The following is a 25,697-nucleotide window of genomic DNA, read 5'->3' as shown; positions in this document are numbered from 1 at the left end:
AGAAAAGTGTCTGACACGGTAGATTTTTCATCTCACTCACACCAATAATAGACTCCAAGCGAGAACTCAATGAAATTTGAGTTATTTGAGATAAGACTTTATGTGCTCACCTCGAATTTTATGTTCTTTTCTCACACTCCTCCGTGAAGAGTGGTTCCGAAGGAGAAGAGGAGAAACCGTGAAGATCTTTTGGACAAGAAAGAATTTTTTCGCCACATCCAAAGTGCACAGAACACAAAACTCAACTCTTGGACGAAACAATAAAAATATGTGAGAATAATTAGGAATTTTTTCTTGACTCCCTAAATTTTGGTCATATGCTTATGGATCATCCTTAAGATGAGAATGCCAAAGAAGATGAGGAATTTTTGACTATTCCCTGTTCTCCTTCTGTGCTGCAAAAGCGTGAATAGAAATCTCCAAGTGACACAAAGTTGAGGATGGACACCGATTAAGAGTGTTAATGACGGTGGATATTGCGCCCCAGAGATGCTGGATGGCAATTAACATCTTTGTGGACCAATGCCGTCTTGGTGTATGGAATCTATGATGGTGCCCAAAAGCGACAGTGACAAGCAATTCCGTACCCTGTGTCCACGCATTAACCAAAGTGGGAGGGCTCCAGTTGTCATATTAACCAAGACGAATAATAATAATCAGCGTCATAAAGCCGAATGAAATTGAAATTGTTGGTATGTGCGAGTGATTTAATCTGATGGAAATCGCGCGAGTGGGCTGTCAGCGGGTAATTATTTTCACGAAAGTGGAATTATTGTCATTACTCGATCATTTGCACTGGTGTGCAACTGTGAGAATTTGCCGAGAGGCGAGTAGAAGTGCAATCATCATCAATTCGACATTTAATCTCTACCCTGCTTTTTTATCCCGGCTTCTTTTTTTCTACACCAACAACCCATGCCATCTCGACAGATCCGTCCAAACAAGATGCACCCATTGGCATCTCATGGGCACTCACCTAATCCCGCCAAAATGCAAATTAAGCCAAAACATCACACAATTTCAATCCCCATCTTCTACATCTAACGCCTCGTTCACGATTCAGTCTTGTTGGAATTTCTTGAGAACAGTTGTATTTTTATACAGTAGAAAAGACTTTTAAATTACATTTAAAATTCTAAGTGATTCAAACTGATATGTCATTGAAAACATCATGATCTTCAAGTTTAAAAGATTGCAATTATTCACACTAAAGATTTTACTGTTAAAACCTAAAAAGGAAATCCCGGGTTCTATCTGACTGTTACCAGTCTAGTTACCAAATGGTAAGCGAAATCAACTTTGAGCTTTTAGTAACTTCTTCCCCTTCTAATATTTTTTATCTTTTAATCATTATCTGTGTAATCTCTAAGACGTTCTTAAACTTCTTGTTTCGTTAATTTATATGTTCCGGAGGTAATTGGAGGAGACATATTAATCTCATGGCTTTACGGATAAAGGTAATTCATCAAATTCTTTGAAATTTCCTGCAATTTCAAGTTATATTTTAAAATAATTTCAGTTTAGTGGGATCTACGGAAAACTTGGACCCTTCTTAATTTTCTCTGATTCATTCTTGGTCAAGAGAGTACAAGAAAGTAGAAGAACAAAACAAAGAAAATCAAGAAGTAATAGACTTACAGCTTAAACCAAGAGATGGCTTAGTGAGATTAGATTAGATTTATTAAAGAAAATAAAAAGATGCACCGGGCTACAATATTTAGCCATATGTGCATAGAAAGTATACATTAATATTTACATACTTGATATAACTTAAAACTAACAGACTTAATGTTTTTACATATATACAGGCTTAGCCTTACTTCTAAATTTCTTTGTAAATGTTACAGGACTTTAAAAACTTCAAAACTTTTGTTTCCATTTTGTATTCATTTGACATTAAATTATTAATACTGATATTATTAATATTACATTCTATACGATTATTTACATATTTTGAACAATGTACTAGAATATGTTCTATTGTATTTCTTGAGTTACACGTATCACAAAAGGGTGGTTCAGTTTTTTCCATTAAATATTTGTGTGTTAAATTGGAATGACCAATTCTTAATCGATTCAAAATAACTTCATCTCTCCTTGAATGCTTATCATCAATTTTGAAACCAAAAGGGTCATCTTTCACTTTCCTTAACTTATTTGTACATACACTTATTTGGTTCCAGTCAAAACTTCTTACTTTGTTCCATTGTTCTTTTATAAAAGATCTATGATCTTTGAAGCTACAAGATTGACTATCAGGAAAATATTTCATAGTAGCCTCCTTAGCTATCTTATCTGCCACTTCATTAAGATAAATGTTACAGTGCCCTGGGCACCAAAATAATTTAATTTTTGATTGATTTTTGATTAATTCATCTCTGATTTGTACTATAATTGCATCCTTATTACTAATATTAAGAACTCCTTGAAGAACAGATAAACTGTCTGTAATAATCAATCTGCGATTCCCATTTTCTAAAGGATGTAAACAAGCATCCAATATAGCCTTAGCTTCAGCAAAATATACAGAACAAAGACTAGGAAGCTTGATACATTTTATTGTACTGTTTGAAGAAACTACACTATAGCCTGTACCAGACTGTCCTTTAGACCCATCAGTATACAACTTTTCATAGCTGGTGTAGTTTTGCATTTTTTCAAGAAATAACAACTTAAATTCTTGTGGGTTCGTGGATTCTTTTTTTCGGATACTGAGACTAATATCTATATTATTTTTATCAAAATTCCATGGTGGATATTTCGAGGTATAAATGGATTGACTATCATAATTTCCTAAGCTTAGTATAGCAGATATTTTCTGAGTCTTGCTGGAAAAAGGTTCTGGGTGCTTGTTATAAATATTGGTGTTTATTAACTTATTTTGAAGTGGGTTTTGAGGGTTATTCTTAGTTTTAACAAAATGATTAACGGATGTAAAATTCCTCCTATCTTCAAGGGATGGTAGTCCCGATGCTGCTAAAAGACTTTTAATTGGAGAAGACTTAAAAGCACCCATTGCTAATCTTATTGCAGTGTTGTAATGAGCATTTATTATCTTTAAAATATTATCTTTAGTTTGCCCATAAGCTTGAGAACCGTAGTCAATCCGACTGAGCATCATTGTCTCCACTATTTTTAAAAGAGGTCTTTGTCTGGCACCCCATTTGGTACTACTAATCGTTTTAACTAACTTAAGAACATTATTAATTGTTGCTTTAAGATTTTCTAAATGGGGCCGAATAGTTAATTTGGAGTCAAAGATTACTCCTAATATTTTAACTTCTGTTTTTGTTGAAACAATTTGATCATAAAGATTAAAAAAAGGGGTTGGGCAATTTTTCTTTGGACAAAAATTAATAGCGAATGTTTTTTCAACTGAAAAAATTATACCATTATCGTTGGCCCAATTTTCCATTTCGAAAATGGTATTTTGTAAACGTTCTTTCAACAGATTCTCACTTCTGTCTGCACCGAAAATGACTAGGTCATCAGCGTACATCAAGAAGTCGATACCTGGGCACTGTTCCAGAACCTCAGTCAGTCCATGAATTGCTATGAGAAAAAGTGGAACACTAAGCACTGAACCTGTTACCATGCCATTTATTTGTTCAAAAAGATCTGATGCATTTTGACCATAAAGGACTCGGAAAAATCGTTCAGACAAAAAATTTTTTATGAAATCAAATATTTCTCCACCTAAATTCCATTTTGATAATTGATGCAGCACAAGGATTCTCCAAGTTTTTTCATAGGCTTTCATAATATCAAAGCTAATTACGCTGACATGATTTTTACTTTGCAAATTGGTACTTATAAATTCTTGTAGATATACTAAGTTGTCAGTAGTGGATCGGTTGTTTCTAAAACCAGATTGTTTATTTGATAAAAAACCTTCACTTTCCAACCACCAGATGAGGCGTTTCGCCACCATTTTTTCAAGTACTTTACTTAAACAATTTGTAAGCGATATTGGCCTATAGTTCTCTGGTTTAGATGGATCCTTATTTGGCTTCTGAATGGGAACTATGTTGGCGATTCGCCATTCAGAAGGAAATTCTCTTTCAAAAAATATTCTATTGAATAGTTGAAGGAGTTTTATTTTTGAGAAATCATCTAAATTTTTTAACATGGTATATGTTATTTGATCAGGGCCTGGAGATTTTCCCTTCACAGTATTCAAGACAGATTCCAGTTCATCCATTGTAAATTTAATATTAAGTATGTTAATACTCTCATTATTTTGAACTTGCGGTGGATTTATGCTTTCTAGGTAATTTTTGCGTTGTGTAAATTGAGGGTTAGAAAAATTATTATCAGTATTTCTATAAAATTGATTGGCTAAACTTTCACAGATCAACTGGGGTTCTGAAACGAGGGTGGAATTATTTTCTATTTGATAGATAACTTGAGTTTTATAATTGCCCGCTATTTTTTTCACTTTGTGGAACATGTCTTTGACAGTTGTGTTATGATCAATTTTTTCAACATAATCGTTCCAAGTTTTCGTTTTAGACTGTTCAATGAGCCTTTTATACCTATTTTTCGCTTCCTTATAAGTAGCATAATTTTCTTCGGTAGACATCCTTTTAAATTTCTTTTCTAATCTTGTACACTCTTTACGCAGTGCGTCTAATTCAGGATTCCACCAAGGTACTGTACGTTTTTTAGGAATTGTTTTGGTCATTGGGATGGAAGATTTCGCGGCTTCCTGAATTACCGAAGTAATAGAATTAACAGCCTCAGGTACGGGAAGGTGGTCAGTGTTCTCCAGGTTTCTAGACACCAGTAATGAAAATTGGTTCCAGTTAGCTAGAGATTCCTTCCACCTCGCTCTACGATTCAAATCGGGTGAAAGATCTGGGAGTCCAATTTTAATGGGAAAATGGTCGCTATTATAGTGATTATCATCTACTTTCCATGATAATTTGGGTAAAAGACTAGGACTACAAATACTTAGATCAATCGCTGAAAAAGTTTTATATCCAGGATGTAAATAAGTATTTTCTCCTGTATTTAGTATTTCTAGATTATTACTATTAATAAAGTTTTCAATGGTTCTACCCCTAGTATTAGTAGTCGTGGAACCCCATGTTGTACTATATGCATTGAAATCCCCAACTAACAAAAAAGGTTGAGGAAGTGAATTTACTAGATCATTTAATTCTTGTAAATTTAAATTCTCATTTGGCCTCAAGTAAATACAACATATTGTGAGATTACCTAATAATTCAGTTTTTATTGCTACTGTATCTAATGTTGTACTTAGAGATATTTCAGAGAATTTAATACCCTCACGGATGAAGATTGCACATCCTCCATTTGGACTATCAAAAGAATTTTTATTTGAAATTGACTTGAAATTTCTTAAAGAAATGTTTTTCTCTCTCGTCAAGTGTGTCTCTTGCAGGCAAAAAATAATGTTAGAATTATCTTTTGCAAGCAATTGGAGATCGCAAAAATTATTATGAAGACCGTTAATATTATATTGGATAATAGACATTATCAAAAATTAAGTTTAAAAAAAAAAATATATATATATATATATATCAGAATACTTAGATACTGTTGATTTGATTAATAATCTCACTTGCGTTTCTGATGAGTTGTCCTGTTGTAAGTAAAGTTTGTTCTTCAGTACCGATGCAAACCATTGATGCATCATCTTCAAATTCAGGTGAATTTTCTTCTACTGTCCTTTTCACTGTGATTTCGGATTGCTGTGCTGGTTCTGATGTTTTTTCCCTGTCCGGTGGATCAGGAGGGAGTTTATCTTTTCTCTGCGCTGAGAATCTGAAGACGACTCCATTTTCATGGTTGTTCGCAAAGGGATTCTCCTGTTGCTCTCTTCGAGTTAAAGCTGGAGAGACTCGTTGATTTCTGGGGTTATTAAGAACCCTCGAAAACGTTTCTTCTTCCCTCTTCATTTCCTTGTGCATCTTCTTTGCTTCAAAATAGGAAATTTGCCTTTTAGCTTGCAGTGCCAAAATGGCGAATTCCTCTTTGAAGGCGAGACACTTTCTGCTCCATGCTGGGTGGCTTTCCCCACAATTGGCACACGTCACAGATCGGGAACATTCGTTTTCGTGTTTGGGCAGGGCACAAGTTTCACAGATCTTGCGCTTTGTTTTGCAAAGATCCTCAAAATGCCCCCACCTCTGACATCCTTTGCATCTAACGGGATTTCGGACGTAAATTCTCACCTTGAGAATGGTGTAGTATGCGTCAATAGTCTCGGGTACTTTTGGGGAGTTAAAAGTCAAAATGAAACTCCCTGTGTCACGCAAAATTTCTCGTCCGTTTTTCTCCTCCTTTCTTTGAATTCTTTTTACGTCACAAACTCCATGCTCCGCCAACTCTCTCTTCAGTTCCTCATCAGAAAGATACGTAAAATCGAAGCATGCGATGACACCCTTGCTTTTGTTCAGAGAAGGGTGGTAGGAAAATTTTACCTCTTTCTGCGCGATCGTCTTTATTTGTATGAGTTTCTCTGCTTGCTCTCGATTTTTTGTCACAATGAGCAAATTGCCGTTTTTCAAGGGTTGAAATCTGGCAACCGCACCGCATACACTCTTGATCTCCTTTCTCACTTTAAAAGCCGAGATCGAGCGAAACCTCTCTTCGGCATTCACACACGAAGCCTCGACGAACATTTGTGGGTTTTCATCTGTGTGTGTGAATTTTACTCTCAATTCACTCTCACGTACAGCTCTCTGTCTCTTCGCACTGCGAATCACCGGGAATGATCTCTCATATTCTTCGTTGTCTTTCAACACTGAGAAGATGTTTCCACTTTTGTTATTCTCACCAATACATGGTTGTGTGGCGTTGAATTTGGCAGCCATCTTTCAAGTTGATAATTTTCTCACAAATTTACTCAATAAAAGGCTTCTTTGCACTATTAGTGTCCAGAAAAACTTCACTCACTATGAACTATTGAGTTATATTTTGAGAAACACCAATTTTGGTAACAAACACTGTGTGATTTTTCCACAAAACTTCAAAAGACTTTTACGTAGCAAGAATTGCGTCTTGACACCTCGAAGGGCAGACTGAGACTCTGGCTTAGTGAGAAACTGAGGACCTGAGCTCAAAGTTCAAAGATCAATCTTTGGTTTAATCTTGCTGCCATCTAAAAGTGACCGATTTCTTCATCTTAATTTAATTGTTCTTAAAAACTTCAAAATTTTAAACCTATTCCAACAGAATTCATTCGATATTTGCAATGGTTGCCAAATGCCTTACAAAAACGAAAGTGAAGAATAATTCGCTACTCTGCGAACTTTTCTTCGACTTTGCCTCTAGAACGAAAGAGTCACGTAATAAAATACATATTAAATGACACGTAATTTACCATCAATAAACAAAAGAAACTGATCGATTTTTAAAATCGAAACAATTTACTTAAGATGAGGACCAAATAGAAATGTCTTTTTGTCCAGTATCATTCTCAAAAATCTGTAAAATGAGATCTTTCAAAGTGAAGAAAAATGTCCATAGATGTTGGAATTTCTGTACATATGAGTATTTTTGGAGACATTTCCACTATACAAGAACCCAGAAAGATCTCGTCACTCTCTAAATCTCATCTTTTTGCCCAGGAAAGAGCCATGCAGGGGGAGACCAAGGAAGGAGGAAGCCATCCAAAAAAGACAAGAAACACAGCCAAAAATGTCATCAACACTTTTGGACTGAGAAATCCACTCAAATTATTCCGAAGTGTGGTACAAAAACGCATTTATATTTGTCATGTTTTGTGTTGTTGCTCTCGTTGTCAGTGGATGTGTATATCCCGAGAATGCCACTTCATTTGGGTTTATTTTGGAAGTCACTGTGGCTAAAAATATAATATTAAATTTATAAAATGAAAATTTTACATCTCAGCCCAACAGAATGTGTTCATCATATGGGACCAATTTTTGAAACTTCAACTCTCTTTTTCGTGTTCTTTAGCTACCATCTTTAATGCCTTCCTCCAGCATCTTGAGCTCCTTCAGTTCAAGACTCTACATTGAATTTCCTCTCTCCTTCTCTTTGTGAGATCATACACTTTTCTGTATCTTCCCGAAACCCCAGAGCATACAAAAAGTCACCCAAAAAAAAAACAGTGAGTCGTTGTAATAGACTTTAATACACAGTAACAACTTTTTCTAGTGATAAGATGACGCGATAAGGTAGCAAGAAATTAAATTCTTTCAAATACGATTGTACAGAAATTGTGAAAAATTCCAATTGGATACACTCATCGACTCACTTTGAAACCTGTCTTTCAGATACAGTAATCCGATTCATTTTTTTTAATGCTTAAACTGACTCTAAAAGATAGGCTCACTGGTAAATCGATAGAAAAGTGATTACTTTTCCTTACTTATAACCATTTCTTATTCGTTTCTTGACATGAATATTTGAATTAAAGTAGCTTTTGATGTCCATCGCCGTCTTATCATCAGAATCAAGCATAAGGCCAAAATATTAAAAAAAAATTAAGATACGTAAATGAAGGTTTGAAAATTAAAGTAAAGTAACAAGGGTCAGTTTTGTAATCTTGAATAGTTATTCGCAAGCTTTAAACTAACTAAGATCAAAATTGAAAATTATTTTCTTTTTATTAGAAAAGTAGGGTAAAATGGGGTAACTTGGAATCATGTTTAATTTGAAACTTTGAGATTTCCGATCACTTTTAGAACGCAAAACAATAAACAATGAATAAGTACTACTTCTTCGTAGTTTTCTTCCTCTCTTTGACCTCCTGAAACAATTAGAAAATCTCAAAATTCCAAAATGGACATTATTCCGAATTACCCTATCTTACCCTAGATTGTCAAAGTACAAAAATCCCGAATATACTTTTCTATTAAATACCACTTCTGAAAAACGAAATGTCCGTTGATAAGAATTTTCTCAAATAAAAATAAAATAAATTCTGTAAATTAACTTAAACTGTCTTATTTCTAAAAAGAAAAGAAAGCTTTCACTAGCTGGTTTAATTGATTTAATTTATTTCTAACCCTAAAGGCAATACGAAAGGTTTCGGTTAAGAATTAGGACTTAGTGAATTTAGACAGGGTAAAATGACCTACCTTTGAATATATTTTGAATATATTTTGTAAGAAAAAAAATGAAATATTCAATTGCTGGTACATTTAAAGGTAGGCCGAATTCTCCTAAACATTGATAATTATTATTGTTATTTTGTAACTCAAGATCCCTGGGAGGAGCCAGGCTATCTCTTAAGTGAAACGTATTTAAAAAAAATTCTTGAATTAGAAAATCGAGAAACGAAGAAAAAGAAACGATCGAGTTTGTTCATATTTAAGGGAGACCGGGGCAGAATTAGCCACAAAGCGAAATTTATCTTTGCTTATAATTTATGAAAAACTTTTTAGAATTAGATTGATATAAATATTTCAATGAAGAAATGGGATTAAGTACTCTGTATAAATAGTAGTTTACTCAATTTTCTTTATGAAACTACTCTAATTCTATTGCTGGATAGTTCTTTTCCGGTCTCCCCTAACTAAATATCGTAATAATAACGTAAAAAAAAATATCATACAATGGCGAACTAATGAGCAATTCACTGGAGCAGCGCCTCGTTACCGTAGTCCCTAATTGGTGGGGAATATGCAGCTCGTAATTCTTGGTTGAATTATAGAATCCAAAAAATCAATTTTCGTAAGTGTTTTCGTAGTTGGAGTAAGCAAAATTGGAAAACTAGTGAAATCGAAATTTTTATTCTTTTTATTAAAAAAATGCATTTGTTAGGATATAATACTTAGGGGAAAGTGCCCATGCTTTATACAGTCCCAAGCTTTACAATGACTAAATTTTTCGTATGTTTTTCAATAAATGTGACTCATCTCATCTATATTTTGAAAACTAGGAGAAAGTATCTTGTGTTTAAAATATATCGCAGAGCCGTATTTATTCAGAAACATAGGAAAAATTTAGTCATTGTAAATCTTAGGACCTAGTAAAGCATGGGCACTTTCCCCTACTTTAACATGCTGTTAAAAATATTTTTAAAATTAGTTTACAACAATCGTTTTAGCTCATTTAGAAGATAAAGATTTAAAAAAAAAAGTGATCTAGTCTTCAAAATGAATGTCTATGCCCAACGCACAATAACTTTTGTTTGTAAACATGTTTTCAAAATTTCCTATAAGAGAGAAGGAGATGACTAGATCTTTGTTTCATTCACTCTCATTGAAATGTCAAACACATGTTTACAAAACAAAAGTTATTGTGCGTTGGGCATTAACCTCGTTCATAGTTCTTCTGAATTTCTTAAATAACAAACAGGAACATTGGTTTCTAACATGTTGAAAAATATCTAATGACTCAAATGGGATTCAAACCCGAGGCCGAGACATTTTCAACATAAAGAGAGCATTGTACCGTTTAACAATCTGTTTTCATTTAGATAAATATCATTAGCCAATTAACTGTCAGTATGATCACTAAACTTCACGCCATACCATTTAAAGTCTAAACTAAATAATCAGAAATATAACCAAAGAAGAATACCCGTTAGTAATAAATTGGTTTAATGTGATTTAAATATGTTTAAAAATAATAAATAACAACATTGTGGAAAATATATAAGAATAATGACAATTTAACACTGTCAATGTCAAATTCAAATTAACGAATCAAGCAAGTCAGTTACACAGAGTGCAAAATGTGACATTTGTCACATGAAGATGTGATAATCACAGGGCATCAATCTCAGACGCGACAATAGTGCACTGATCGTGTTTTATTTTTCATCTGAAAGTGTGTGTGTGTCAGAGAGAGAAAGAGGGTGAAAGCCCTGCGTGAGGGTGAAAAATGTGTCGGAGGGTTGGCCCAGCTGTTAGTGTGCCCCCTATCTCAGTCCTGAAAATTGATTTCAAATTTCAACGGGTTGAAGAGGAGTTATAAATAATCTGTTCGCGCCAGAGACGGAGGGATTGTTAATTAAATTGAAATAAAAGTCATGTTCTCGAGAATGGATTTTTTTTCCTCGGCCCAGTGAGTGAATTATGTGAGGATTTTTTTTCTGTGTTTTCTTCTCTCAAATGTCTTTTGGTGGCATTCCAGAGAATGCGCTGAGTGTAAGGAAAAAAAAAGCTGAGAGATAGAGGAAAAAAAAAGAAAAACAAGAAGGGTTCATCTGTCATATTCTTCACACAGAGTCATTTATGATTAAGGGCCCTATATTTACCCAGTGCGTCTAAATTACACACTGGATGGAGCTACTTATATGTGTACCTTCCTCAAATCTTATCAGACCCCAAATATAGTTGAATATGGCTTCTTGAAAAATTTGTTTCTATTTATCTATATAACATTTATAGCCCCGTCTGATAACAACTTCTCAACTAGTCCATGTCATTCTTTTTTTTCGGGTTTTGCTTACACGTCAAATAAACTCCTGCTCCCCTCTTTTTCACCCAAAAACTCGGGGTCATGGCTAAAATGCTGATCGACAACAACAACAACAAATGCTATAATGCAATCAAATACAGTGAATTTGTAACAATGCAGAGATCGGCGAAAGGGAATCAGAAAATTGGATGTTTAGTTTTTTTGACAGCTAGCAATATCTTTGACATTTCTCCTACACCCCTGCCCTCTATCAGTGAAAATCAATATTTATCTTACCTGTTTACTGAAAATTGTGATATCCTCATTGAATGATTCTGACGAACAGACATCACCACTTTGGACGCCGGGATCTCGAGGTGTACATGTTGCTAATTCACACTTTTCAAATATGAGCGCCAACAGTGGGAAGAGAGGGTGTCTGCAAGAAGAGATCGAACATGATCATTTAATGTTATGAGATACACAATCTATTAAGTACAACTAATTTAAATTGGGTGGCAATTAAAGAGCACTTTGTTACAATTAAAATATTTTCAATGGCGCGAGCGCAATGTCTTGTATGTGTGTCTCAAAATGGAGCAACCACTCTCTGACTCGTTTAGAAGTGGTATCTGCCCACCCATTTCTCACAGTGTAAGCTACTCACCGTCGGCAATTTAGAACGTTTACTCCCAAAATTTCCATGCAATATTGCCATTTTCCCCAGTATTTCCATTCAATTTTACCTAATTTTTTCCCCTTTGATGTTTACTCCCCCCCCCCCCCCCTCCACTCCTAATCCCAATTTATTGGCACGTTTTTGCACCTCAAATATAAATTATTTCAACACCAAAATAGAACCATCGCATAGTCGAAAAAAAAATCATTATCGATTAGTCCTGGTTTTACGTCAATTTTCCATTCCTATTAATGGAAATTAAATGCTGATCCCACCCTCTCGACAACAAAAATTCAAAGACGAAAATGAGTGTATTTTCAGGTACGATGCCCTAGGGGTAGATTTTTCCAACATTTGATGGCTTTGGATAAGAAATGAAATGCGCCACGTCACTCCACTTTCCTCCGACTGTTTATTGTTTCTCACTTCTAAGCACGGAATTTTCGGCAATATACCCTCTTGTCCTGGTCAGAAACTCTTGTCATTAGTACCTTCCACGAGGGATGTTGTATTTACACGAAAGGCAATATTTGGACAACGTACTTCGGGTGACCAACTGCACACGTTCATTTATTTACTCGAAAATAACATGTTTCATCCACTCGAACACCCAGGAAATCTTCCCAAAAATCGTTTCGGATCCCGGGAAACCCGTGGGACGCGAGAATGGCTTCTGGAGAATGGGGAAGGGATGTCATTTTAGTGTAAAGAGTCTCTTCAAGTGAGAAAACAAACTTTCAACCGCGCCAAGAGTTTATTTGGGCCATAAAATTCCAGACGCACCTTCAGCTACCGACGGTAAATTTACTTCCAAGCAGAACATATTTTCCCGCCATTTGAGGAGCTCAGATGAGTCTCTAAAAAAAGCTTTTTTTTGTGAATGGGGTTAGAGGGTGGTCAATGACTTTGGATTTTAGAGATACAGTATTACTTAGTCAAAACTAATGATTGAAAAAATCAAGGGACAGAGACTAGATCGGAATTGGTGTACATTCAAAATTTTCTATATAAAATTGCCGAAGCAACCGACGAAGTATCACTAATAAGTGTTGTATATTTCTTTCTTTAAAAAAATCTTAAATCCCTGAATATTTAAAAAAAAAATCTAAATTGCAAATGCACTGCAGATGATGATTTTTAAAATAAAATTTTCAAGTTCTGTATCGCGAAAATGTTCTTAAAATGAAATTGTTCAAAAGATTTTTTTTATAAATTATAAACCGAACTCTCATTTATTTTTTCTTGTATTATATTTTGAATATTTTTTTTTACAAATGTTAGTTTACAGCTTTTAGTGAAGATTGAAAATTTCAGATTACAGTACGATTCCGAAACTGAGAGAAATACGAAAAAGTTAAAATAACTTTCCGGAAATGTCAATTTTACCCTGCAGTATTGATCCATAATCGGTGTAAATATTCCCCTTATTAGGTATATTAAGGGTTAAAGTAACCCTTTTTCATGTTAATTTTACCCTTAAAAAAGTGTAGAATTAACATTAAAAAATGTTGATATATTTTTACACCTAAACAGTGTTAAAGTTACGAGGAAACAAAGGTTAATCGCACCCTCTTTTTTTCTCAGTGGATAGTCAACCTCTGAAAATTCTAAACAACGTGAAAAATTATATAAAATTCCAGGTTTAATGCTCAACTTTGAAACAAATTTTGTTAAGTAAAAATCAGAGACAATTTTTAACGAGTGAAATAGTAACTACAAAAATTAATAACTTAAAATATTGTAGGTATAAGAATCAAATGTGTTGACTCTATCGGAGTCGTACTGTAATAATATTCAATAAAGATATTTGTGATTCGGTATTACAGGGGCGCAACTTTAGTCTAAAGATCACTTTAGATGGAAAAGAATTAGGGTATTTTTATATTCTTATTTATTTTTTTTATTTTGTTGAAAGTAAAACAAAATAAGAATTCTGAATCTTTACAACTCAAAGTAAATTTGCTTCGACAGTTATAACCCTGTAACATAAAATGAGCGATCGTAGTCAAGGAAGCGACAGTTGGTAAAGATGTACAAATTTAAATATCATATTTAAGATCTTTAAGATAAATCACTAAAGTGACAGTCCAAGAATAAATTGCCTAAAGTCGTAAATATACTTTTATAACAAAATAAGATATTAATCTCTCATTTCAAAAATTATAAAACAAAAAAAAGTGGTTAATAAAACTGTATTTCAAAAAAATAAGAAAGAATGACTTACAATTCTAATTTGTTAATTTATTTTAACCGACAACTATAGTTAATAGAAGTAAAATTTTATCTGTATATAAATAAAACAGAAAATATAAATTGTAAAATTCCAAATATTGTGAAATATTATATATTTATTATTCGATTTAAGCAGACTCAAAATAAATTTTTAGTTTCCTTTATCAACGAAAATTGTTATTTTTACTGACAAAATGGCCATAGTTAATGAATAATTTGAGTTTGTTCTAACCAAACTGCTAACTTACTGACCACAAATGTTTATCCCATTATCTACTCTAAAAAGACAATTGAAATGTATTTAAATTACAAGCGAGGAAAGCGAATTATTAATAAATCAACAGACTTTTATTTTAATAACCAAGATTTTCTTTAAAAAAAAAATTATTTATATTTGAATTCATATTTTTAGTATTTTTTTAATAGATCTAAAAATTATTTTGAGCAGTGAAAAATAAAATAAAAATGTCATTCGAAAAATCACAAAGGTAATAGATCTAATCCAAACGAATTTGACTTAAACTGATCTTTAGACTAAGAGCAGAATCACATTGGCAGTAAAATATTCGCCGTAGCGTCACCGTATTTCAATAATTTCCGCATTTTCATTGCAATTCTTCCGCAAATTCTCGATTACCGTATTACCTTATCTCATACTCGGTGGCACTAGGTGAAAATAATATAAGAAAATTGAAGAAATTAAACGAAAATGCAATAAACGGTGAGCAAAAAAACTGTACAATTAATTTCTCGTACAGTTTTTTTGCTTACCGTTAATCGAATTTTCGTTTTATTTCTACAATTTTTTATTATTATTTTCACCTAGTGCCACCGAGCATGAGATAAGGCCATACGGTAATGGAAAACATTTTACTGTCAATGTGATTCTGTCCTAAATCTTTATCCCAGTTTCCGAATGTCGCTAATTTCCAATTAACAAGTAATTTCAGGGATTTTTCGACACCTGATGGATCAGTTACCCTTAATAAACTATTCCATATAAAAATTTGCCTAAAAGATCCGTCTATTTAAAAGCTAAAACACTTAAGCCGTGTTGATAAACCTTAAGCGGCCTTCAAACTAGAAGTTTAGCCCAGTTCCCGAAGATCTCAAAACCCTAAATAGCAACCAATTTTATTGCTTTTTCTGAATTTAATAGGTCATTTGCCTTAATAATCCAATCCTAAGGTAAATTTTTCAAAAAAATCTTGATTGTTGAACAATTACAACAGTTAAGCCAAATGCCTAAGTCTCAGGTCTGAAGCCCGTATTAGATCGAAAGACCGTGCAATGTCAAACATCCCCAACTGCTAAAATGCAATTTTCATAATTAACCCTTTGCTTAAAATTAAGCTCTTCAAGGACAAATTTAATCAAATACTTTCCAAAAACCTAATTTTTCTATAAATTGAATAAATTATTATCATCATTATGACCAAAAATTACCCAAACTAGAATCAACTTCCTATTTTTTGATTTCTTCACTTTGACAGTATTTCCTTCAAACCTAATCTTCACGGCTTCTGAATTTAACATAAACAACATTGTGTACACCTCCCCCACAATTAAGTGACATTTTTTCACCAGAAAATTCAGTGCTCAAAAAAAAAGCGAACAACTAATGGCAATAAAATTCACGTCTATCGCATTCATATTTCCAGTGTGAATAGTTATTTCCGATAAGGCGACACTAAAACATTTCTGTTGGATTCCCAGTCGGTGCTGAAAGAGAGTGACCAGGTGGATTGGGTGATGAGGAGGTGGAGGACAGCATGGTTAATTTCTGCCACATAGTATCGAGCAATTTTTGTCGATGCGTTGAGAGATTGGTGTTTTTTCCCGAGGAATATTTAAAAATACATATATAATGTGAGAGCTTTCCATCAACTTCAACATTGGAGATGGCTGAAGAATCAATTTATTGCATAAATCCGCAGGTTGTCTATGCAAATGCAAATATGTCGTTTTAATATAATCACTGAATAACAAAAATGACATATAACTGTTTAGCATTTTATGTAAATTATTTTCTTGACGATATCTCGAGAAAGAGATGCTTTCAGTAAAAAATACTCCTTGGTCAAATGCCTTCCAAAGCAATGCGTTTATTTTTTTTGAGTTTGAAAAAAATGTCTTTTGAGAGAAAAAGATACGCGAAAAAATATGAAAAATAGTGTGGAATATCATAAATATCCAGTTGTGGCATAAATATCCATAATAACATAAATGTTCGACAAGGTGTTTAATATTTTTGCATGACTCTGTACCCAACACTGTTGCAAACGGTCCGATTTAGTGGGTGAGCTACACTGTCAAATCGGATTTATCCCCATATTAATACACGTCATCCTTCGTATAAGAAGTAGATGGCGCAAAAAAAAACGAGCCAAATACCAGAGATATGGTTGACTGCATCGTCGGCTCGGTGCACTCCTGAGAGCCTCTCCTCAGCATACAAGAAAATCTACTTTTCGGTAATGACTGGCACATATTTCTCTTTTGTCGATTCAATTTTAATGTTGTTTTTTACATGGTCTGAGATCGTTTTATTTTTCTCCTCAACAGCAACTCGTCTTTTTGTCTGTCCACGATCTTCTTGTAAATTACATACTTGAAGATCACTTTTTCTAATACCAATCATCTCAAATACGCATCTTTTTATGAACCTTCCACACTTTGCATGCTTTAGGTTCATCTCTTTTTTTTCTAACCACTATTACCATTGAAATTTAGAAGAAAATTACTTATAGTGTTGGAAGAACAATTGCTTCTTTCACGCGGTATTTTAAAGTTTGGCTCATTTGAAGATCATTCCAGATGATCGAGTGTAATCATCCAGATCGCAATGTTAGGAAAAAACAAAAAACAGAACAACTAAAACCATCAGGCAGTGACAAAGTCTCGTTAGTAGGGCAGATTCTTGTTAGAGAAATTTCGCCAACAAACTTGTTCAATCAGATGGGCCATATGTTGCGCCATCGACCGCAACATTGAGGGCTAAAGGGCAATAAATCAAAAATTGGCAGAAAAAAAGGCCCATCCGTGACTGTGGAGAAAATATCCGTCCATCCCAAAAATTTCGCCCACCAAAAACCTCTGCATCACCGGACCATTGAGGTAACCACAGCATTTGTAGCAACAGAGCATGGTACCCCGTGTCTAACTGCTAGTTGCTAACCCTGGGTGTATTATATACTTTTAGTCCCAAAATAATAGTGTGATACTATCGTCATTAACATAATTAAATCGCGCCCCCAGAGAGACCAAATTGAGTGAAAATTTTAAAATTGCTACCTTTTCTCCCCCTCATGGCTCATATACAGCCCAAATTGATGCCTTCCACCGCATTTTCGGCAACTGCTATAGTATTTCGGCACAAACAAAAAAAGTGAGCAGCAAAATGCACACAGGAGAGAGAGGTGAGAGCCTCAACAAAAAAAGTTTTGGGCGAAAAGTAGTAAATTGTTTTCAAATTTATAATAATATACATCGAAGCTTGGGACCTATTAGTTGATTACATGAATTAAATGTTGGAGGAAGGAACTGCTGGCGAGAAGACACAAAAACACACCCCGACTAAACACCGCCATTTATTGCCTCTAAACAGGAAGGTGAGTGATTCGATAGACATATTGAATATTTAGGGATTTTTTTTCTTACATCAACCATTGCCACAGATACTACCCTTCAACTGAAGGTAGCTCAATCCAACAGCAGGATCATAGAGGATTGGTCTTTTAAGGGAGTCTGATGGGCTCTCTGCCATGGAGATGATCAACATCATTTGGTCAGCAGATGCATAAAGGAAGAGCCTTCAGGGGAAAAAGGAAGTACAATTTATGTTCTTCTCAAGAATATCAACTCACTCTTTCTCAACTGGACAATAACGTATGGGTCTTGGATCCTGATGATGTCTTTTGAGAGTAAAAGACATTGAGTGAGAGTTCAACAGCTGTCGTTCATGGTATTTAAGTGAAGAACACAAAAAAAACCTCCATGATATTCTATCATTGTTATTTTGTTGCATTCTTTGTGGTGCTCTTTTAAAATGAAAGATGACCTATTTACTGCAATGCAATTTTTAGCACGATTCTTTAAAGGTCTCTTATCGCCATCATTCCAAAGCCATGGAGACGAAACAATTATTAAATCGAGAAGTTGTGCTAATTGGAAGATTTTAGCCACTCGATACCACATCGGTGCTTTGATCATCACTTGTCGTAAGTTCCCTTCCCTACCACCTATATTAGCAATTCTTTTTTAAATGATATGCAAATACACAGAGCTCACAAGAACTACTCACTTAGATGATTAACGATTAAGTGATATACGACAATTTACTGATCCAAGCGATGACATATCAACCAAGAGGCTGCCGGAATATCTGTCGACTTGTCGCTTGATGGCGGTGAGTTCATTTATTGCGTCAATCGATAAAAATAGAAATACAGGACGAATAAGATCGACGGTATTATCACTTGATAGTATCAAACAATACCCTATTTTATTTAATCACATTGAGATATATACCTATTACAACATATTATAATGCCATATCCCATGTTGAGAGAGTCTACTAAGTCCGAAATTTTAGACCGTTCAGGAGTATCTCCCCAAGACAATCAGATCTTTGCACCGGATAGGACTCAAAGTCACAACTGTGTGTCTAGCCAAAGATCTATCCGCCTAAAAGACAACGCTCCTACCAGTTGCACCACGAGATCCCTAAGTATGTAAAGTTTACTAAAATAGTTACAGCTTCTCACTTCAGTTAACAGCACAATTTATCGATAATTTCTTTGATTTTACTACATTCCTTTATGAAATGTTGTGCCTTAATATAGGCCTTTCCTTATATTTAGCCTACATGGGTTACTTAGTACCCTGCTGTTTGTAAGCTTTTCTTTAATCTTAAATCTTAAAGATGGTCTTCACGTTCATCTTCATATTTAATCGGTTAAACAACCATCCTTGAGTGCTAGAACTTAAGACAATTTTACGAACTGCATGGTGACAAAATCACCCACACCTAGGGGTAGGGTATTAAATTTATTGTTATTATGAAAATTATGAAAATTTGCTACGTATGAGAATCTTGTGAATTTATAATTTTATGCTTCCTAAAGACGTTTCGCATATTATAAAAAGACTCAAATAGTGCAAACACATAAGGATTTTAAAAATTTATGAAAAAGATATGTAAAACTTTTAAATTCTTTTGTTGACTAAAAACTTGAAACTACTGGGGCGTCACTCTTGAACTTCCAAGGCTCTCAGAATGATTTATTTTAAAACTCTATCTTTAATTTTAATTAGTTATGATTCCGGATCTTTGTGTCTTTACATTAGATTGAGATCTATCAGTTTTGAAAGAATTAAATAATCTTGTATGTAACCAATGCTTAGACAGTCAGTAAGGAGCATCTATACCGTTTGGCTTCGAAGACTGGTTAGCAACGCTAAGACGGCAGCGGACGCATAGTACGGGGGTTATGCGAAGTTGAATAAATTATTATAATTATTATTATTATTAACTCTTAGCAAGTGAATTAGCAGCTAAAACAACTAATGCCTTAGAAAACTGCAAGAATATAAGAACCATACACATTGACGCTATTGGAGTCGTACTGTACAACTAACGAAAGAGGTTTTGCAACCGTTTTGTTTTGGACACTGAGAAAAAAAGAGGGTGCGATTAACTTTTTTTCCCTCATAAATTTAACACTTTAGGTGTAAAAATATATCAACATTTTTTAATGTGAATTTTACATATTTTTAAGGGTAAAATTAACATGAAAAAGGTTAACTTTAACCACTAATACACCTAAAAAGGGTAATATTTACACTGATTTCGGATCAATACTGCAGGGTAAAATTAACATTTCCGGAATGTTATTTTGACTTTTTCGGAGTTCTCTCAGTGGAGTTGCAACTGTGACTGTCGACACAAAGGTCTAACAGTCCAAATGTAGAACAGTCGAACGCTCTTACCGATTGCACCGCGATTATGAGACTCCTCACTATGGATTAAATTTGACATGGGAATAAAACCCAGGACATTTACTATGAAGCTAATGTCTTAACCACAACGTAAAGTGGTCTTCAGATCAGTTCCCTAAGGTCTAAAAATCTTAAATAACGAGTAATTTTATTCTTTTTTGAGTACCTATAGGTAATTTATCTTTAATAATCCAACCCTAAGTTATTTTTTTTAAGAAATCGTATAAGAAATTAAAGAAGTTAAGCTTGCTATATGACTAAGTCTTAGGTCTGAAGCCCGTATAAAGCGGTCTTCAGACTAGAGGTTTAGCCCAGTTCAAAATCCTAAATAGCGTGCAATATAATTCCTTTTTGAGAACCTAATAGATTACTTATCTTTAATAATCCAATCCTAAGTTAAATTTTCGCAAAAAAGCATGATTGATAAGAAATTAGAGCAGTTAAGCCACTTGGCTAAGCCTTATGTCTCAAGCCCGTATAAGGATCATCCCTATAATTTCATTTTTTATTTATTTAATCACCTTGGGATATTATATTGCAATTTTAAATAGTAGTATCCTCCCTGTTCACTTCCTCTATTCATATCAAGAGACCCAAACAACACCCACTTAAGACGATGGTCACTGCATACTATTTTCACAGAGACGCACATATCGAATCAACAGTGGATCAGTTGTAAGTCCATTTGAATTACAAATTCTCAAGCCAAGTTTAAAAATATATACAGGAGGATGGTATAGGAAAAAAAATTTATTTCAAATAACGTGTCTCACTCCATAAAAAATACAAATTTGACATTTAATTTAATCCGTTTGTTTGTTTTCTTTATGATAATGCGCGCGCGAGACGATTGCCTCCTTTTTGCCATTTTGTATTGTTTGTAAGCAATGTTTCAACTCAATACAGATGCTCTCACTCTTTTCTTCACTGATGTTTTTCGCGTCATTTGTAATTGTAATAGTTTTCGAACATTGTTGGCGATTTAAGAACGAATTTATAAACACAAAAAAAAAATAAATAAATAAAGAAATCCAACTCGTCTATTGAGAATGTTGGTCTGTATCAAATCAACTATGAGTTTGCAAAATGCAACGGAAAAAGTGTCACGATGGTCTAATTGGCCACCCAAGGGAAAAATTTTAGCATGAGGAGGTGTACACCGGAAGCAATAGCTCGTTTGTGTGATTGAATTTAAAATCGAAGTTGGATAAAAACAAACTGCTTTCGATTTTACTTGCAGATGAATACAAATCCCAATCTACTCTTATCTTAGATTGATCTCTTTATGGGGTTGTTTTTATAGAAAAAGTAATAATTAAAATTAAATTTATTTAAAACAAAACCAAATTATGCTGCTAACCACAAGTTTTTTATTGTAATGTTATGATTATAATTGTAGATAATATTATATTAACATATTAAAAAAAAATAAATGAAGTATTAAACAGCCAATAAAATTACCCATCAAACAGACACGGTAAGCCGAGACACATACCAAATTGATCTAAACAAATCATTTTGGAATTAATATCTGTTGTGCTCTTCAATCTAAATTATTTTCTTATTTCTTTTTAATTTAGGACAACTAAAGAAATGTTGGTAATCTGCATTTCGATTCATGTACTAAATTTTTACTCAGAATTTTTTAACTAAATTTTCAATTTTCTTTCTGTTCCAGTTTTAAAATTCTTCTCATTTAATATTTCAATTTTTTACGATTTTAAGAGAATCAATAACAAAGTTAACGCATTTAATTGTATTTCAGGCTTTAAACATAAAACTAAACATTCTAAAGTCTTTACTCCGATTTAGCCGACTAAAACATAAATTCACATCAATTTCATTTAATAGTTATGATACAAAATAAATTTTAAAAATCAATAGATAAAACCCAAAAATTTACATTGTTGCTGATACTAAATTTTATTGATTGACAGAAAATAATGAATTGACTTCAAGATTAACATAGATCAAAGAAAAAAACCACAACTGAAAGGTCAACAAATTATATTGCGATTTAAGCGATTAATTTTACCAAGCAATAAAAATGTCTCAAAGGCAGATTTATTATATTTCAACGAAGAAGATTTTGATCAAAATACCTTTGGTATTGTAATATAGTAAAAAGTTATATTAGAGTGGCTATTTAACTTAGCGATCTTCTTCAAAACATTGGGTACTTAATGAAAAATTTGTAATAAAAAATTTTGTTACATTGTGATAGAACATTCTTTTGACAAACTTTTAACTATATTCAGTTGCCCACGTTATCTATTTTCTCATTCAGAGTATATTTATTGGAATAATCATGTATGAAATTTTCGCCGTGAAATAAATCGTTAAGTTAAATGCCCTCTTAATTCTTGAGTGCAGTATGGTATATCTGAACCATGGCTAGTTTCTTGTTAAGACAGCGATCTTTTTCATATATTCAACCCTCCGATATCCAGTTAATTGGGGGTGAAGACATATGTGATACAGATTTTTTTTTTTAAGTTTATCGAGTATTTGACAGCTATCATCCAGATAACAGGGATCAAAATATAGGAGCTGAGCATATTATAATTATCATAATCAAAAAATTCATTGACAAAATTTTCACTGCGAAAAAAATCGCTAAGTAGGTCGTCAGTATGATAAATTGTAGTGTACCCGTATATCTGGACCAGTGCTTCCCTTAATGGCTCACCCGGAAATGTAATTGAATTTGGAAACTTACCCATAAATAGCATCCTTATCACGTTTGTGCACCTCGGGTATGGATCCCATCACATGGTTGGCGACTGGGGAGACATGACTAGGAGTCCCATGGCCAGAGTGGTATCCGTGCATGCCGACTGAAGCGGCAGCTGCGGCATGACTCATGTGGGGGGAGTGATGAGGCGGCAACCCTTGAAGTCCGGGTGGCCTATGCCCAGCATGAGGATCATACATCGCTGCAGCAGCGCCTGAATCCATGTAGCCATGCAGGCTTTCATCATACTGCAAAAAGAATGATCCTGTGTTATAGGCACGTTCTCTTTATAAGTTGGTATAAGGAAAGTCACCCCCTATAGCCCGTTATTGGGAGAAGGTGACGGAAGATGGTGTAGGAAAAGTGGTGAATTATTTGTAGAGGACGATCTAGTACTAAATTGTGATTTGTTGCTACTCTTGTGAGACACTTGTTTTGCACATAAGAATGCCATAGAAAAGACCCCGAAGAAGAGACAAAACAAAGAAGTGTGGGCGTCGACCATTCAACTCTCTTCCACAATCACCATAAATTTTCTATACACTCGCTATTTGTGTACCTTCATTAATACACATTTCTGCTAAATTTTTAATGTCTTGCAAAGAACATGGTGATTCTCTTTTTTTTATTTCACGGACCAGTGGACAAATGACCCTGGACAGGGGTTGGATCATCTCTAACCTCAGGGGTCCTAGAAGTTCAAGGAAGTCTTTGGGACAACTATGAAGAGTCAAAGAATTATTGAAGGAGGCAGAAATAGGCCAAAAAAGTCCATATATATAATGGTTCTCTGAGAATTCCCTGTTTCTCAGCCACCAGCTGACGAGGTATACAAATAGAGACACTATACACTTGAGACCTTGGAGTCAAGGTGAGAATAAACACACAAGACAGTGTATTGATTGGAAGTTTCGATTTTGGTCGAGTCTCTTTGCATAAATTTAACACAGACGCCCCAAATGCACCATGATCCTCAATTGGTCGGGCACTCATCGTGTCTGTTTATCTCTCATATGGCATACAATTGCACAATTGACATGAAATGCAATAACTATTTTCTTGTATCACCTCGCTTTTTTTTGCTCTCTATATTAATTCCCCCTCATGGACAACTCTACTAAAGTGCAACGGTGCAGGCAATCAATAGGCTATACCGATCACTCAATGTTTCTCAATTGTCCGAGTTTTACCAAATGAAATCACCCTCATATGATCACCATAATCATTTGGTGTATACATAAGAGAGATCAACCAAAGAGTATTTTTCGCCATGTGCCTCAACTTCGAATGGGAAAATGTGATCTTGTTGGACATTCCACAAATAGAAGATGTCTGTATTAATAATGATCGTGCGGCAAATGTCGATCAACGTGATCTCAGCGATGATTTTGAACATTGCTGGCGATCGCGGAACACATTTTCACTGCACGGAACCCGCCATGGAAACTCGTTTCCTGGCAAAACCACGCAACACAGCCGAAAAGAGATCTCTCTCTCTCTCTGTGGTCGTTTTTGCCAGACCTATTGGATATTGAAATATTGCTTATTGAAAGCGATCTACACACCATCTTAATTGATCGATGTTGAGAAAACATGGGAAATACTGAGATTAAATGAGAAGGGGTTCCCTGGTAAGATTACTGAGAACCTTGTTTTAATTAGACATTGAAGACAAATCTCAATTGTATTGATCTAAGCCGACGATCTTAATGATGTGACTAAGCAAAAATCAATGACATTTAATACTGGAATACGAATACTGGATATGAAGTTGAAAACAAAAGGTTAGAGCGACTAAAAATAAAGGTGTTGTGACCTTGAAATTCAGTTGTAGATAATCTGCTCCAAAATTCAATTTTTGAATTCAATAAAATCTAAACCTATATTAAAACAATTTAAGAAAAGAGATTTAAAGAATATCTAAAAATAGATTCAAAATTTTGATTCACTGGCCTTAATTCACACTAAAATGACGATTCAAAAAAAAAAGAAAATGTCGAGATATTTAGTAAGATATAAAACTAATAAAAATCTAAAAATATGACATTTTAAGAATCGTGTTTGGTAACAACTAATGGAGAATATTTCAAGATTATCAAATTCGAAATAAATATACAAAACATTAATATAAAATTTTAAATATCAACATTTTAACTTTTTTTGAATTTTGATATCGATATTCATTCAATACTATTAGCTATTGTTTGAGGACCAGAATTGTTTTTATAGTAAACCTAATGGGCAGCACATAATAGATTTTCTTTTTTTCCGGTCACAGTCACATACATGTTCGAAAACGGATTTTCAAAAGTTATATTTTGTAAGCACATGCTTCGCTTCTGAAACCTAGAATTAGATTTAAAACAAGATTTTTTGAAACTATTATTAATTATTATTATTCTTAACGCAGTTGTTGTCTAACAATATGTATTATTAGTAGGCATAATCCGAAAAGGATACGATTTAGGATTTCAAAATTTAGAATTAATCTTTTTACTGTCGTGTAGAACTACAACCGTTACTTAAAATCTCAGCTAAGAGCGGTATCCCTAAGATCGTTAACATGAAATGAATTTTATTATTATTTTCCATCAAGGTCTAAAAACATAATTTCAAATTTATTTTGGAAATAAGATATAAATTAATTTTCATTTCAGATATATTTTGAAACTATCCTAGGAAGACATTTTGTTCATGTATTATAAA

At 33.9% G+C, this 25,697-nt stretch overlaps 1 protein-coding gene across 1 annotated transcript in view; it reads right to left on the bottom strand.

Annotated features, from left to right (window-relative positions):
* Positions 1-25,697, bottom strand: part of LOC129799711 (homeobox protein homothorax) — a 171,349-nt gene that overhangs the window by 134,530 nt on the left and 11,122 nt on the right. The window contains exons 2-3 of the mRNA XM_055843873.1: positions 22,977-23,239; positions 11,644-11,785 (exon numbers count right to left, since the gene is read on the bottom strand). Coding sequence (XP_055699848.1) covers positions 11,644-11,785; positions 22,977-23,239 — 405 coding nt within the window. The remainder of the gene's footprint in view (positions 1-11,643; positions 11,786-22,976; positions 23,240-25,697) is intronic.

The sequence above is a fragment of the Phlebotomus papatasi genome, chromosome 1 (assembly GCF_024763615.1).
Source record: "Phlebotomus papatasi isolate M1 chromosome 1, Ppap_2.1, whole genome shotgun sequence".
NCBI classification, from domain to species: domain Eukaryota; kingdom Metazoa; phylum Arthropoda; class Insecta; order Diptera; family Psychodidae; genus Phlebotomus; species Phlebotomus papatasi.
The sequence above is the reverse complement of the archived record's forward strand: the minus strand, read 5'-3'. Positions and strand labels throughout refer to the sequence as shown.